The sequence below is a fragment of the Rhinatrema bivittatum genome, chromosome 5 (assembly GCF_901001135.1).
Source record: "Rhinatrema bivittatum chromosome 5, aRhiBiv1.1, whole genome shotgun sequence".
Taxonomy (NCBI): domain Eukaryota; kingdom Metazoa; phylum Chordata; class Amphibia; order Gymnophiona; family Rhinatrematidae; genus Rhinatrema; species Rhinatrema bivittatum.
The window spans coordinates 7,856,305-7,869,377 of record NC_042619.1 but is presented as its reverse complement, the minus strand read 5'-3'; the positions used below and the strand labels follow the sequence as shown (position 1 = coordinate 7,869,377).

The window sequence follows — 13,073 nt, the reverse complement described above, 5'->3', positions numbered from 1 at the left end:
CTACGGGATCCTAACTGGCCCTGTCCGTACACTGAAGTTCTTCACATTTTCAATCCCTGTCTAATACAGAAGGAAATAAAGGATCATCGTAGAGTCTCATGTCTGCAAATGCTGGAGGCCACCATGACAGAGGTGGACTAGGATGTGCTTGCACTCGCTGTCTTGATGTAATGGAAACTGGAATTGGGATGTGACTATCCCAGACTATAATCTCTTCCAAAGAGACTGAGGAAAGGGGATGGGGAAGGATGGTATAACTCTTTGTATTAGGAGCACAATTGTAATCATAGAAATAAAAGGGTAGATTTTCAAAAAGCTGCGAGCGTAAAAAACGGGGGTTATGCATGTGGCCGGGCATTGCACGCGCAGCACACATTTTCAAAGGGGCCCGGTCACTTGCATAACTCCTGATACACGCAGAACTACCAGGCCTCTTTGAAGGGGCGGGCCTGGGGGAGTGTTCTGGGCGGGGGGCAGGCCAGGATAGCGCCATTTATCGCTGTCTTGGAGCCTTGCACACCGGCCAGCTGCCGGCGCGAGGTCGGGCCCTGAAGTAAGTTGGAAAACAAGGAAAAAAAAAGTAGAATTTAGGGTTTGGGGAGAAGAGGGGAAAGGAGGTTAGGGTAGGGAATTGGGGAAGTCTGGGATGCGTCGCTATGCAAAATTTGCATATATCTACCCCCCCTCTTGCGTGCGCCGCCCACACATGCGTGTGCGGATTACAAAATCTGGCACGCATGTGCGTGTGGCCCACCGATTTTATAACATGCGCGTGCCGGCTCGCCCATGTTATAAAATCAGCTCATCCGTGTGTGCACACACGTGCTTCTTTAAAAATCTACCCCAAAGGGAGAGGCTGAATTACTGTGGATTTTCCATGTATGTGGGGGTATTATACAGACGTCCAGCACAGGGAAAGAAGGTAGGTTTGTACATGATGTGAATCTTCATAAGAGGTCACACAGTGATGAGGTCCTGCGTGTATATGACTTAAGCCAGGAGCAGAGACGATCTAGACCCCCTACAAGGGGCATTCCTTATGCAACCAGTGGAAGACACCACATGAGGAGAAGCTAGACTTTATCTGGGACTGAAAAATGGAGAAAGTATAAGTGAGTTCATGGTAAGAGTAAATTTAGGGTCTAGTGATCACCATACTGTGTGGTTCAGTATTAAATTCTAACCTGTATAGAACTGCTGTAAGAGTAGGGCCTTGGACTTGATGAGGGCTGACTTTAAGAGGATGGGAGAGAATTTTTACAAGATGCTATTGAGAAGCCGAGAAAAGAAAATTATTCCTTACCTGCTAATTTTCGTTCCTGTAGTACCACGGATCAGTCCAGACGGTGGGTTATTTCCCCCTTCCAGCAGAAGGAGTCAGAGCAAAACTCGAGAGGCGCCCCCCCTATATAAGTAGGTGCACCCTCTGCGTCCCTCCAGTATTCAGAATATCAAAGCAGAAGTTAAACAGATTGGATGGATCAAGTGACCTCATAATAAATAAAACAATCATAAACACGGCATAACGTGCCAAATTGGAAAACCATAAAACTTGCAATGAAAACCATGCAGAAATTGTACACACAACAGCTGAGAGAAAATCCCAACCCAGAAACTCAGGGAGGGCGTCTGGACTGATCCGTGGTACTACAGGAATGAAAATTAGCAGGTAAGGAATGATTTTCTTTTCCCTGTACGTACCCGGATCAGTCCAGACAGTGGGATGTACCAAAGCTTCCCTACGTAGGGTGGGCCCCGGATAGCCCTGCTCGAATGACGTGTGTGCCAAAGGAGCCAAATCCCGGTGACGGAAGATGCAATCGATAATGCTGAGAAAAGATGTGTAGGGATTTCCACGTAGCTGCCCGACAAATCTCCTGCGGAGACACCTCCTGGCTCTCGGCCGAGGAGGCGGCATGGGCCTGGAGAGAATGGGCCTAGATCCCAGCCGGAGGCTGTCGCCCAGTTCCCACGTACGCTGAAGAGATCGCTTCCTTCAACCAGCGAGCAATGGAGGCCTTGGAAGCCTTGTTGCCCTTCTTGGGACCATTCCAAAGGACAAAGACATGGTCCGTAACTCAGAAGTCGTTAGTCACCTCCAAATAGCGCATAAGGACGCGCATGACATCGAGGTTGCGTAGCTCCCTGGAGTCCTCAGAGGAGAATGACGGAAGTTCCACCGATTGATTAACATGAAATGCCAGGACCACCTTTGGTAAAAAGGAGGGAACTGTGGTCAAGGACCCCCCAGTATCCATGATGCGGAGATAGGGCTCCTTACTCGAGAGAGCCTGAAGTTCCGAGATCCTGCAGGCTGAAGCAATGGAGACCAGGAAAAACGTTTTGTGTCTCAGAATTTTAAGGGTAGCCCTAGACAGTGGTTCGAAGGGAGGACCGGCCAGGACCCAGAGCACCAGATTGAGACTCCAGGAAGCATGGACCGGAGGCTTCACGTGGTTGACTCCCCTCAAGAAACGAACTATGTCAGGATGTGATGACAGAAGAGCCCCATCCAGATGTTGGAGGAGCGAGCCAAGGGCTGCCGCCTGGACTCGCAGAGAATTGTAGGCGAGATCTTTCTCCAGGCCCCGCTGAAGGAAAGAAAGAATCTGGGCTATGGAGGCCCAACGTGGAGATATGTCGATGGACTGACACCAGTTCTCAAAGACCTTCCAGACTCGGACATAGGATAGGGAAGTAGAAGTCTTCCTGGCCTTGAGCAGAGTAGAAATAACATCCTCTGGATAACCTCGTCGTCTCAGCCTACGCCTCTCAAAAGCCAGGCCGCAAGACAGAAGCGATCTGCCCTGTCTAAAAATACTGGGCCCTGACGTAGGAGGTTCTGTAGATGTCCCAAGCGGAGGGGACCATCCACTTTGAGGTTGATCAGGTCCGCAAACCACAGTCTTCGCGGCCATTCGGGCGCTACCAGGATCACGGATCCCCGGTGGCTTTCTGTTCTCCGAATTACCTTTCCCACCAGGGGCCAGGGCGGGAACACGTAGAGCAGAAGATGTTGCGGCCATGGAAGTAGTAGGGCATCCACTCCTTCTGCGCCGTGCTCGCTTCTCCGACTGAAGAAACGTGGAACCTTCGCGTTCTGCTGAGTCGCCATTAGGTCCATGTGGGGAACTCCCCACCGGTGAAAGAGGAGAGCCACCGCCTCTCCGGAGAGCTCCCATTCTCCAGGATCTGTATTGCCTGCTTAAGAAGTCCGCTTGATCCAACCAAATAGAAAAGTCAAAAGACAGAGAAACTAGAAGAACTAATGTTCAGTCTGTATCAAAGATAGGAGGGGGAGCCGTAGGTTATACTACTCGCATCTGCTAAAGTCAGAGGAATACTGGAGGGACGCAGAGGGTGCACCTACTTATATAGGGGCGCCTCTCGTTTTGCTCTGACTCCATCTGCTGGAAGGGGGACATAAGCCACTGTCTGGATTGATCCGGGTACGTTCAGGGAACTGAAGGATACAAAAGAACTGTCAACAATAAAAGGGAGCATGGTGAACTTATCAAATCTCTATGTAAAGGTGGATAATAATAAAAAAGAACAAGAGGTTGCAGAAATGGTAAGAGCAAAGAGATTATCCTTCAAAATAATACAAAAAGACACAGGCAGAATTATCCGGGAAAACAAAGAGAAATAGGAAAGGCAAACAGTAAGAGTCCACCTTGCATTCTGTGTACAGGTCTGGAAGCAGTTCAAAGAAAGGGTACTAAAATGACACAGGGCCTATGGCACAAATGGTACAAAGAAAGGTTTAACATGCTCAAAATGTCCTCACTGGAGGAAGGAAGGGAATGGGGATATGATAGAAACATTCAGTGAATAACAGGAGATCTAGGGTCATGAGATGAAGCTGGAGAAAGGAAGGTTCAGAGGAAATATACAGAATATTTCTTTACTGAGAGGTGGTAGAAACAGTCCTGTGACAGAATTCATGCATGTATGGCACATTTACAGGTGAGAGTGGGAGGCTGCAGTATTACCTTCACTCCAGCAAGAGCAGAGGCAGGGATAAAGATGAAGAAAAGAAGAGGTAGATAAGGGAAGAATGAGCTAGAGTAGCGGGGTTTCGTTAGTGTAATATAATGAGGAAACGATTAGCAAGCTTGCTCCTGTTAACCTGCCTCTTCTGAGTAGAGAGAGGACTCTGCTCCCAGTTTGCTTTGCAAGATAAAAAGCTCTTCATTGTTTTCTCTTCTTTATATTTTGTTAAATGTTCTTTTCTTTTTATTCTTTAGGCTGAAAAAATAAAAAAGAAGAGAAACACCTTGTTTGGAACTTTCCATGTGGCTCATAGCTCCTCTCTAGATGATGTAGATCATAAAATCCTGACAGCAAAGTGAGTATTGTGCGGTCCATGCTGTGCCGCCCACCCTGTGGGCCAAACCTGCATGCCTCCATTCCCTCTGCATGACCCACCTTGCACATCCCTGTTCCTATCTGTAGGATGCAAAATTCTCCGGGGGTAATACTCAGCTAATACTCAGGTAATACTCTGGCTAATTTTAGAGGGATATTCAGTGGCACAGCTGCATCACTATGTGTACCTAACTATCTTAGTTAGGCAGATAACTTTATCTGGCTAACTATAGGACTGCTGTATGGTATGATGAGAATTTAACTGGTTAAGTTATCTGACTAACTCAACTCCGTTATCCCAGGTCAAGCAGGATGCTAGTCCCCACATATGGGTGATGTCACTGACGGAGCCCTATAACGGAAAACTTTCTGTCAGTTTCTAGAAACTTTTGACTGGCACAATGAGCCCACTGAGCATGCCCAGCATGCCATGATATTCTCAGCTACAGGGGTCTCCCTTCAGTCTTCGTTTTTCTGCACTGCTTTTGGCATCGCGGAGCAGGAGCCCTATATGAAATTCTTCACATAGTTTCTGACTAAAGATCAGATTAAAATTTCATTTTTCTCTTCCACATCGGGGTCTCTCTCTCTTTACCACCGTCCGGTGAGTAGAATAATTCCTTTCCGACTCATTTGAGTTTTATAAATTTTTCGTCAGATATCCATCGACAGCTGTTGCGGTTTATCATGGCCACAGGATTTTAAAAATGTCCCAAATGTAATCGGACCATGTTGATTACGGATCCACACCTCGAGTGTGTACTTTGTTTGGGCCGGTCTCATGATGTTTCATCCTGCCCAAAATGTGCAGAAATGAATGCTAAAGGTCGGAAAGCATGACAAGATGAGATGGAACATTTGTTCCACCTTCAACTATTACCTTCCACATTGACGTCCACTTAGTCATCTCCGGCCGGAGCTTCAAAAAGGATAATCCTTAAAAAACGTTGTCTGGGAGGGTTCAGGGGATCGCTCATCACCAACTCCATCCGTGGCATCGATTAAGTCGGCATCGGACCTAGAAAAAACCTTGGAGCACCGGTCTAAACATCAGCATCGACATCCTTCGATTCCGGAATCTCTATTATCCCTGGAGAAGTCAATAGCCAAGCGGCCTCGCTTACAAGAAACACTGAGGCCTTCGACACCGAGGCGTTCACCTTCTTTTGAGGTGCCGGACATCGAACCTCCACAGGGACCTGTGGTAGGACCGATGACGCCCCCACCGCCATCACGTATAGCTGCTCTGCCTGCATCAGCTATTACGGAGGAACTGAGCGGATTTATCTGCCAGGCGGTGCGAGAAGCACTCCAGGAGCATCGACCATCGATGCCGATGCCCTTGCCGAAGCCGACACCATTGTCTATGCTGGTGCCTGTACCGATGCCCGCGCTGATGCCGGGGCCATCCCCGAAAATAGGACCAACATTGATGCCAGTACCCATGCCTAGGGCTCCAGGGCAACCGGAATTCTCCATATTTCAAATGCTAATGGATAAACTAGATGCCCTCATCAGTGCCATCCCACCGCAACCTATCCCTACTAAGCCTGGAGGAATAGGGTACATTCCTGGACAAGACCCTTTTGATGATCCTCAACCGGGACCTTCAGGACTCTTCAGACCACTGGTTCCATCACTTCCACCAAGGTCTCCTCCTACTTCATCCAAACAAATGCCATACGACTCATGGGAGGAGAAAAAATACTGATTCCTCATCTGAAAGCTTCATGTCTGAGCCATCTCCTCCTGAGGGAAGGAAAAAGTCTCCACCAGAAGACTTGTCCTTTACTAATTTCATAAAAGATATGGCAGACACAATCCCTTTCAACTTAGTTCTGAGCAGGATACACGGCAGCAGACTTTAGAAGTCTTACAATTCGTGGATCCACCCAAAGAGGTCCTGGCCATTCCTATCCATGAAGTACTTTTGGAATTACAACACAGGCTTTGGGAACATCCATGTTCCGTTCCACCAATTAATAAGAGAGTGGACACTACATATCTTGTCCAACATGTTCCTGGTTACCAAAAGTCACAGTTACTGCATCAATCTGTAGTAGTTGAGTCTGCTCAAAAGAAATCCAAAAAAGTACGACCTCATTCCTCTACTCCACCAGGGAAGGATCATTGATTCCTAGACTCTCTAGGGAGAAAGGTATTCCAAGGAGCTATGCTTAACTCCAACTCTATATGACGCAATACCAAAGGAATCTATGGAAGCAGATGCAGGAACTCACTGACTCCCTACCTCAACAGTACCAGGATGCAGCTCAAGCTATCATACATAAAGGACTTGAAGCTGGAAAGCATGAAGTCCGGACTGCCTACAACAACTTCGAAACATCTTCAAGGATGGCAGCTTCAGGAATCAGTGCACGCCGCTGGGCCTGGTTAAATGCCTCTGACCTCAGGCCTGAGGTACAGGATAAGCTGGTGGATTTATCCTGTGTAGGTGACAACCTGTTTGGGTCAAAGGTCCAGGATGCAGTGTCCCAACCGAAAGAACACACAGAAACGTTGCACCAACTATCGTCGGTCCTGCAAGACTCTTCCTCATCAATGTCTCGCCGTCCACCAAGGAAAGAAATCAGAAAACCTTTCTATAGGCAGAGACGGTATTATCCATTGGCATCCAGGGGTAGATCTTCTCGCCCACAGCAAAGATCTCAGCCCAGACAGCCTAGAACCGCTAGGCCTCAATCGCCACCGCAGATGGGACTGGCTGCAGGTTTTTGAGGCCACCACCAGAGAACAAAAGCCTTCTCCACAATCCCAAACCAAACTTGCCAATAAGAGGTTGAGTTTCCTCCTTCTACAATCATTGGTTACAGATAACAACAGACCAATGGGTACTCTCAATAATATCTCGAGGCTACCAACTCAATTTCCTCTCAATTCCAAGAGACTCTCCTCCAAAACCTTTTTCACAAACGAAAATCACATAATTCATCTGCAAGCAGAATTATCCACCCTTCTGAGAGCCAGAGCCATAGAACCGGTGCCCAGACTCAGCAGGGCAGAGGATTCTACTCCCATTATTTTCTCATTCCAAAGAAAACAGGAGGCCTACGTCCCATTCTAGACCTCAGAAATCTCAACAAATTCCTAAGGAAAAAAAGTTCAGGATGGTTTCTCTAGGCACCATGCTTCCCCTTCTTCAAACAGGAGATTGGCTTTGTTCCCTGGATCTACAAGACGCTTACACTCACATTCCAATATTCCCTCCTCATTGCAAGTATCTGCATTTCCTGGTGGGTCAACAGCATTTCCAGTACAGAGTACTACCATTCAGACTTGCCTCAGCTCCCAGAGTGTTCACAAAATGCCTGGTAGTAGTGGCAGCACACTTACACAAGGAAAGTGTACACGTTTTCCCCTATCTAGACGACTGGCTAATCAGAAGTCAATCTCAACAAGGAGCTCTGGCTTCTCTCAGTCGAACAATTACTCTGCTTCACTCGACGGGGTTTCTCATCAATTACCAAAAGTCCCATCTCATCCCGTCTCACGTACTTCAGTTCATCGGAGCAGAATTGAACACCATCCTTTAAAGACTTTTCCTACCAAGGATCGGGCAGAAACACTCTCCCTATTGGCAAACTCGCTGCACTCGCAGAAACAAGCGACAGCTCACCAGTTTCTCACTTTACTAGGCCACATGGCCTCCACAGTTCATGTCACTCTTATGGCCAGACTATCCAGGAGAATAACCCAATGGACATTAAGGTCACAATGGATGCAAGCCATTCAACTACTGTCGTCTCCAATTCAAGTAACCCACCAACTACGTTCTTCTCTCCTTTGGATCAACAAAGACAACTTGCGCAAGGGCCTACCCTTCCAACAACCAGTCCCACAGATAACTTTAACTACAGATGCATCCAACTTTGTCTATGTGAGCTCCCCAACCTATCTCCAAACCCAGGGTACTTGGACAAAACTCGAAGCAACATTTCAAATCAATTTCCTGGAACTTCGAGCTATACGTTATGCTCTGCATGCATTCAAGGACTGCCTTTCACACAAGACTGTTCTGATTCAAATGGACAATACAGTAGCCATGTGGTACCTGAACAAACAGGGAGGTACGGGCTCGTATCTCCTTTGTCGAGAAGCAGCACAGATTTGGGACTGGGCCCTGACACATTCTATATTTCTCCGGGCCACTTATCTAGCGGGCATCCACAACGTAGTTGCAGATCGCCTCAGTCATCAGTTCCAACCTCACGAATGGTCCCTGGATCCCTTAGTAGCGACCAGGATTTTTCAACGTTGGGGACAACAAACAATAGACCTCTTTGCATCACACCTGAATCACAAAGTGGACAAGTTCTGCTCTCTGCACAAACAGAAACATCAGCCAGCCAAGGACACCTTTGCTCGCCCTTGGAACTCAGGTCTTCTATACACGTATCCTCCGATACCACTCATAACCAAAACTCTAGTGAAGCTACAACAGGACAAAGGGGTCCATGATACTCATAGCCCCACATTGACCTCGACAAATGTGGTTTCCCATACTTCTCGACCTCTCAATCGCAGAGCCAATTCGCCTGGGTGTGGCTCCCACTCTCATAACTCAAGATCAGGGCCGGTTGCGCCATTCCAACCTTCAATCCCTATCTCTGACAGCATGGATGTTGAAAGCTTAATCTTACAACCACTCAATCTTTCAACTAATGTCTCTCAAGTGCTTATAGCTTCACGTAAACCTTTCACGTGAAAGAACTATTCTTCGAAATGGAAAAGATTTACTTGTGGTGCACGCAAAAGGACATTGACTCTTTCTCCTGCCCCACACCACCTTTGCTAGACTATTTATGTCATCTTTCAAACTCTGGTCTCCAGACCTCATCTGTAAGAGTACACTTAAGTGCAATCTCGGCTTACCATAACAAGATGGGAGATGCACCAATATCCATACAACCTCTTGTCGATAAATTTAGGAGATGTTTAACTCACCTTAAACCACCAATACGGCCACCAGTCACAGAATTGGATCTCAATCTGGTGTTAACAAGGCTCATGCGTTCTCCTTTTGAACCCATGAATTCTTGTGATGTTAAATTTCTCACATGGAAGACTATCTTCCTCATAGCCATTACATCTGCTAGAAGGGTTAGTGAGTTACAAGCACTTGTCACGTACTCACCCTGTTCAAAATTCCTACATGACAGAGTGGTTCTCGGTCATGTAGGAGTTATGGAATTCCACTGGAACCAATCCATAGTTTTGCCCACATTCTTCCCAAGGCCTCACTCTCACCAAGGTGAAAGGACTTTACATACCTTGGACTGTAAACGTGCACTAGCATATTACTTAGACTGCACTGCAGTCCACAGGAAATCCATTCAACTCTTTGTTTCTTTTGATCCAAACAATCCGGGTATTCCAATGGGCAAACACATTCTCTCTAACTGGCTAGCAGATTGCATAGAATTCTGTTATGAAAAAGCAGGCCTTCCTCTCCGAGGGCGAGTAAAGGCGCATTCAGTAAGAGCAATGTCAACCTCAGTAGCGCACTACCATTCAGTGCCAATTCTTGACATATGTAAAGCAGCAACATGGAGTTCTTTTCACACCTTTGCAGCTCATTACTGTTTAGACAAAGAAGGACGACAAGATTTAGCCTATGGACAATCTGTCTTAAAGAACTGTTTCCAGTTTAATCCCAACTCCTTCTGCATCCAACCTGCTGTGATCTTCGGCTGCCTCATTTTCAACAACAATACTTCACTGTTGCTTCACTACAAAATGACTCAGCTAATCACCCATATGTGAGGACTAGCAGCCTGCTTGTCCTGGGATAAAGCAAAATTGCTTACCTTGTAATAGGTGTTATCCCAGGACAGCAGGATGTAGTCCTCACGAAACCCACCCGCCACCCCGCAGAGTTGGGTCCGATACGTTTTATTATTTTATTTTTGTCTAAAGCTTGTTGCTACATACGAGACTGAAGAGAGACCCCTGTGGCTCGAGGGATCATGGCATGCTCAGTGGCCTCCAAGTGCCAGTCAAAAGTTTCTAGAAACATTGACAGAAAGTTTTCCGTGATAGTGCTCCGTCAGTGACGTCACCCATATGCGAGGACTACATCCTGCTGTCCTGGGATAACACCTATTACAAGGTAAGCAATTTTGCTCTCTGATACGTCTTGGGAACACTGCTACATTATCCATTTAAACTTTAGCTGGATTAAATGATTGAAATATTCAAAAGTTGGCATTTAAACGGATAAGTGATAAGTTATCCAGGTAAATGCCACTGAATATGGAAGCTCTCTGATTCTAAAAGTTCTCCTCCCCTCATCAGTGATGTAATCACCTTTAGAGATGTAGTATGTTTACTGCAGGCTTTGATTTAGAATAGGCAACTTACTAGGGCACTAAATTTTTAAGGCAGCAAATATGCAGGCCCAAGAAGAGTTGGCTTTTGTTTATTTTTAAGGATGCCATGGCACTTTGCCTATGGGCGCTAAAATCTGAAGTCCGGCCTTGGTTTATGTTCGGATTTAGACTAGTGCTTGATTGAAGACAACCTGAAGAGGAAATCTGAGTTGCCAAACTTTGAAAGAATTCTAGGGCGTCCTCTTTTGGTCTGTATAAACTTATAAAAAGTATGTTCCCTGTACGTACCCGGATCATTCCAGACTCCTGGGTTTGCGCCCCCCCCCCCCCCTAGCAGATGGAGACAGAGCAGTTACCATAACAACGCTCTGCCTATAAATAGGATGGTGCCACCTAGTGTCCGGCAGTATTCCTCTGTCTCCAGCAGATGGTGGAGGTGCCAAACCTAGAGTCTGGTCTGTGTGGTAGTTTGTTTTGGGAGTTAGTCAGAGTTAGGTGGTTTTTTGGTTCCTTTTCTTATTTCTTAGTCAATTTGGCTTTAAATAAAAAACAAAAACCCTTAGTTGTAGCAATGTTGCCTTCAGCCTCCCAGGGGGTTGTGAGGTCCTGAGAGAGCCGTCCCCCACTGGTCGTGAGGCAGCTGTATAAGTGGGTCGAGGACTCTAATTTCTTTCTTGGGCAGCTTTGGGTGTGACACCGGGGAGCCCGGTTCATTCCACCCTACAGGAATCAGCACCTTGGACCACTGCTGGGCAAGTTTATAAATTTAAAAAAAAAAAATGTAACTTTTCATTTGGCCGGCAGTATCTCGGCGGCAGCTCTCTCCTTCCTGGAGCGGGGGTGAGTTATTTTTGAAATTTTTTCTTCAGTGTAAATTTCTGTTTTCTCTCGATGCCACGCATTTCACGGGAGGGCCTCTGCTTTGTGTGTTTGCCGGGGGGAGGGGTCCTCCGGGACCGTTAATGCTGTCAAAATAGTGAAATCTAAATCTACCCGAGTGACTGCGGGCTGATATACTGCAGGTCAAGCTGGTGCTGACCCATTCCTGCTCAGCGTGGGAACGGATACCATTTTGCAGTCTTTCAGAGCTGCCACTTGTGCTGCGATGGGGAAGGGGTTTTTATCGCCTCTTTCTCCTCAGCAGAGTTCCCAGGTGAAAGGGACCTTTTTGCATCAAAATTTGCCAGCAAAGAAGGATAGCCCCGAGGGGGTTTCTGACTCCTCCTCTTCCTCTTTTTCGTCTGACTTTGTTTTACTGCGCCATAAAACTTATAAAGCAAAAAAAATCAGGGAAGCAGCAGTCTGGCTTAAAATCCATCTCGCTGGGGTCCATGCCTATTTCCAAGAAACGCTGTAGGTCTCAGGGAGTTGCTGACCCTTCGAGACCTAGGCGCCCTCTCTGAACAGGGGTGCCTCAGACTGACTCAGATACCGCTAATCAAGGTACTGACCCTGGGGACCCAGACCCTCAGTCCAAGCCCCCGCAGGGGGCGGATGCTGACACTGATGTGCATCTGCAGGGTTCAGTGAGGGGCTCGCATGTGACGTAAGGGGACCCTAAGGTGATCCGTCTCTTTAGAAGGGAGGAGCTGGGTCCTCTTATTCCTTCTATTTTGGCTGAGCTGGGCATTGAGGGGCCACCTGAGGAATCCAAACTGGGAATGATGGATCCGGTTTTGTGGGGCCTGAGAGGCCCTGCTGCTTCCTTCCCTTTTCAGTTTTCGGCTACGGACTTGCTCTTCCAGGAGTGGAATATCCCGGATCTCGGTTTGAATGTGAGTAACACCATGGATAAGCTATATCCTCTGGAGGATGCTTTAGAGCTGCTACTAGTGCCCAGAGTGGACGCGGCGGTGTCCGCGGTTACCAAGAAGACCACGATCCTGGTCACAGGGGCTACAGCACTCAAGGACTTGCAAGACAGGAAGTTCGAGATGCAGCTTAAGATTTTTGAGGTGCCTGTACTGGGAGTGCAGGCAGTCATGTGCAGCAATTTTGCCTTGTGAGCGGGTCTGCATTGAGTTCAACAGTTACAGGCTAACGTGGGTTTCTCCGATGAGGCCGCTCAAGCAGGACAGCTAGAAGCTTCAATGGCCTACAGTGCTGATGCACTTCACAATCTGTTGTGGACGTCGGTGAGGTCCATGGTATCCGCGGTCTCTACTTGGAGACTCCTGTGGTTAAGAAGCTGGTCGGCGGACATGTCCTCCAGAACGCAGCTGGGTTCTTTGCCCTTCAAGGGTAAATTGCTTTTTGGAAAGGACTTGAAAGATCTGATTCAATCTCTGGGAGAGAATAAGGTCCATAGGCTGCCGGAGGACAGACCTAAGTCACGAGGTGCTTTCTTGTCTCGGG

At 47.4% G+C, this 13,073-nt stretch overlaps 1 protein-coding gene across 6 annotated transcripts in view; it reads left to right on the top strand.

Moving 5' to 3' along the window:
• Nucleotides 1-13,073, top strand: part of STIM1 (stromal interaction molecule 1) — a 327,443-nt gene that overhangs the window by 263,122 nt on the left and 51,248 nt on the right. For all 6 annotated transcript variants that reach the window (XM_029601953.1, XM_029601952.1, XM_029601954.1 and 3 more), the window contains exon 10: nt 4,248-4,348. In XM_029601953.1, the coding sequence (XP_029457813.1) occupies nt 4,248-4,348 (101 nt within the window). The remainder of the gene's footprint in view (nt 1-4,247; nt 4,349-13,073) is intronic.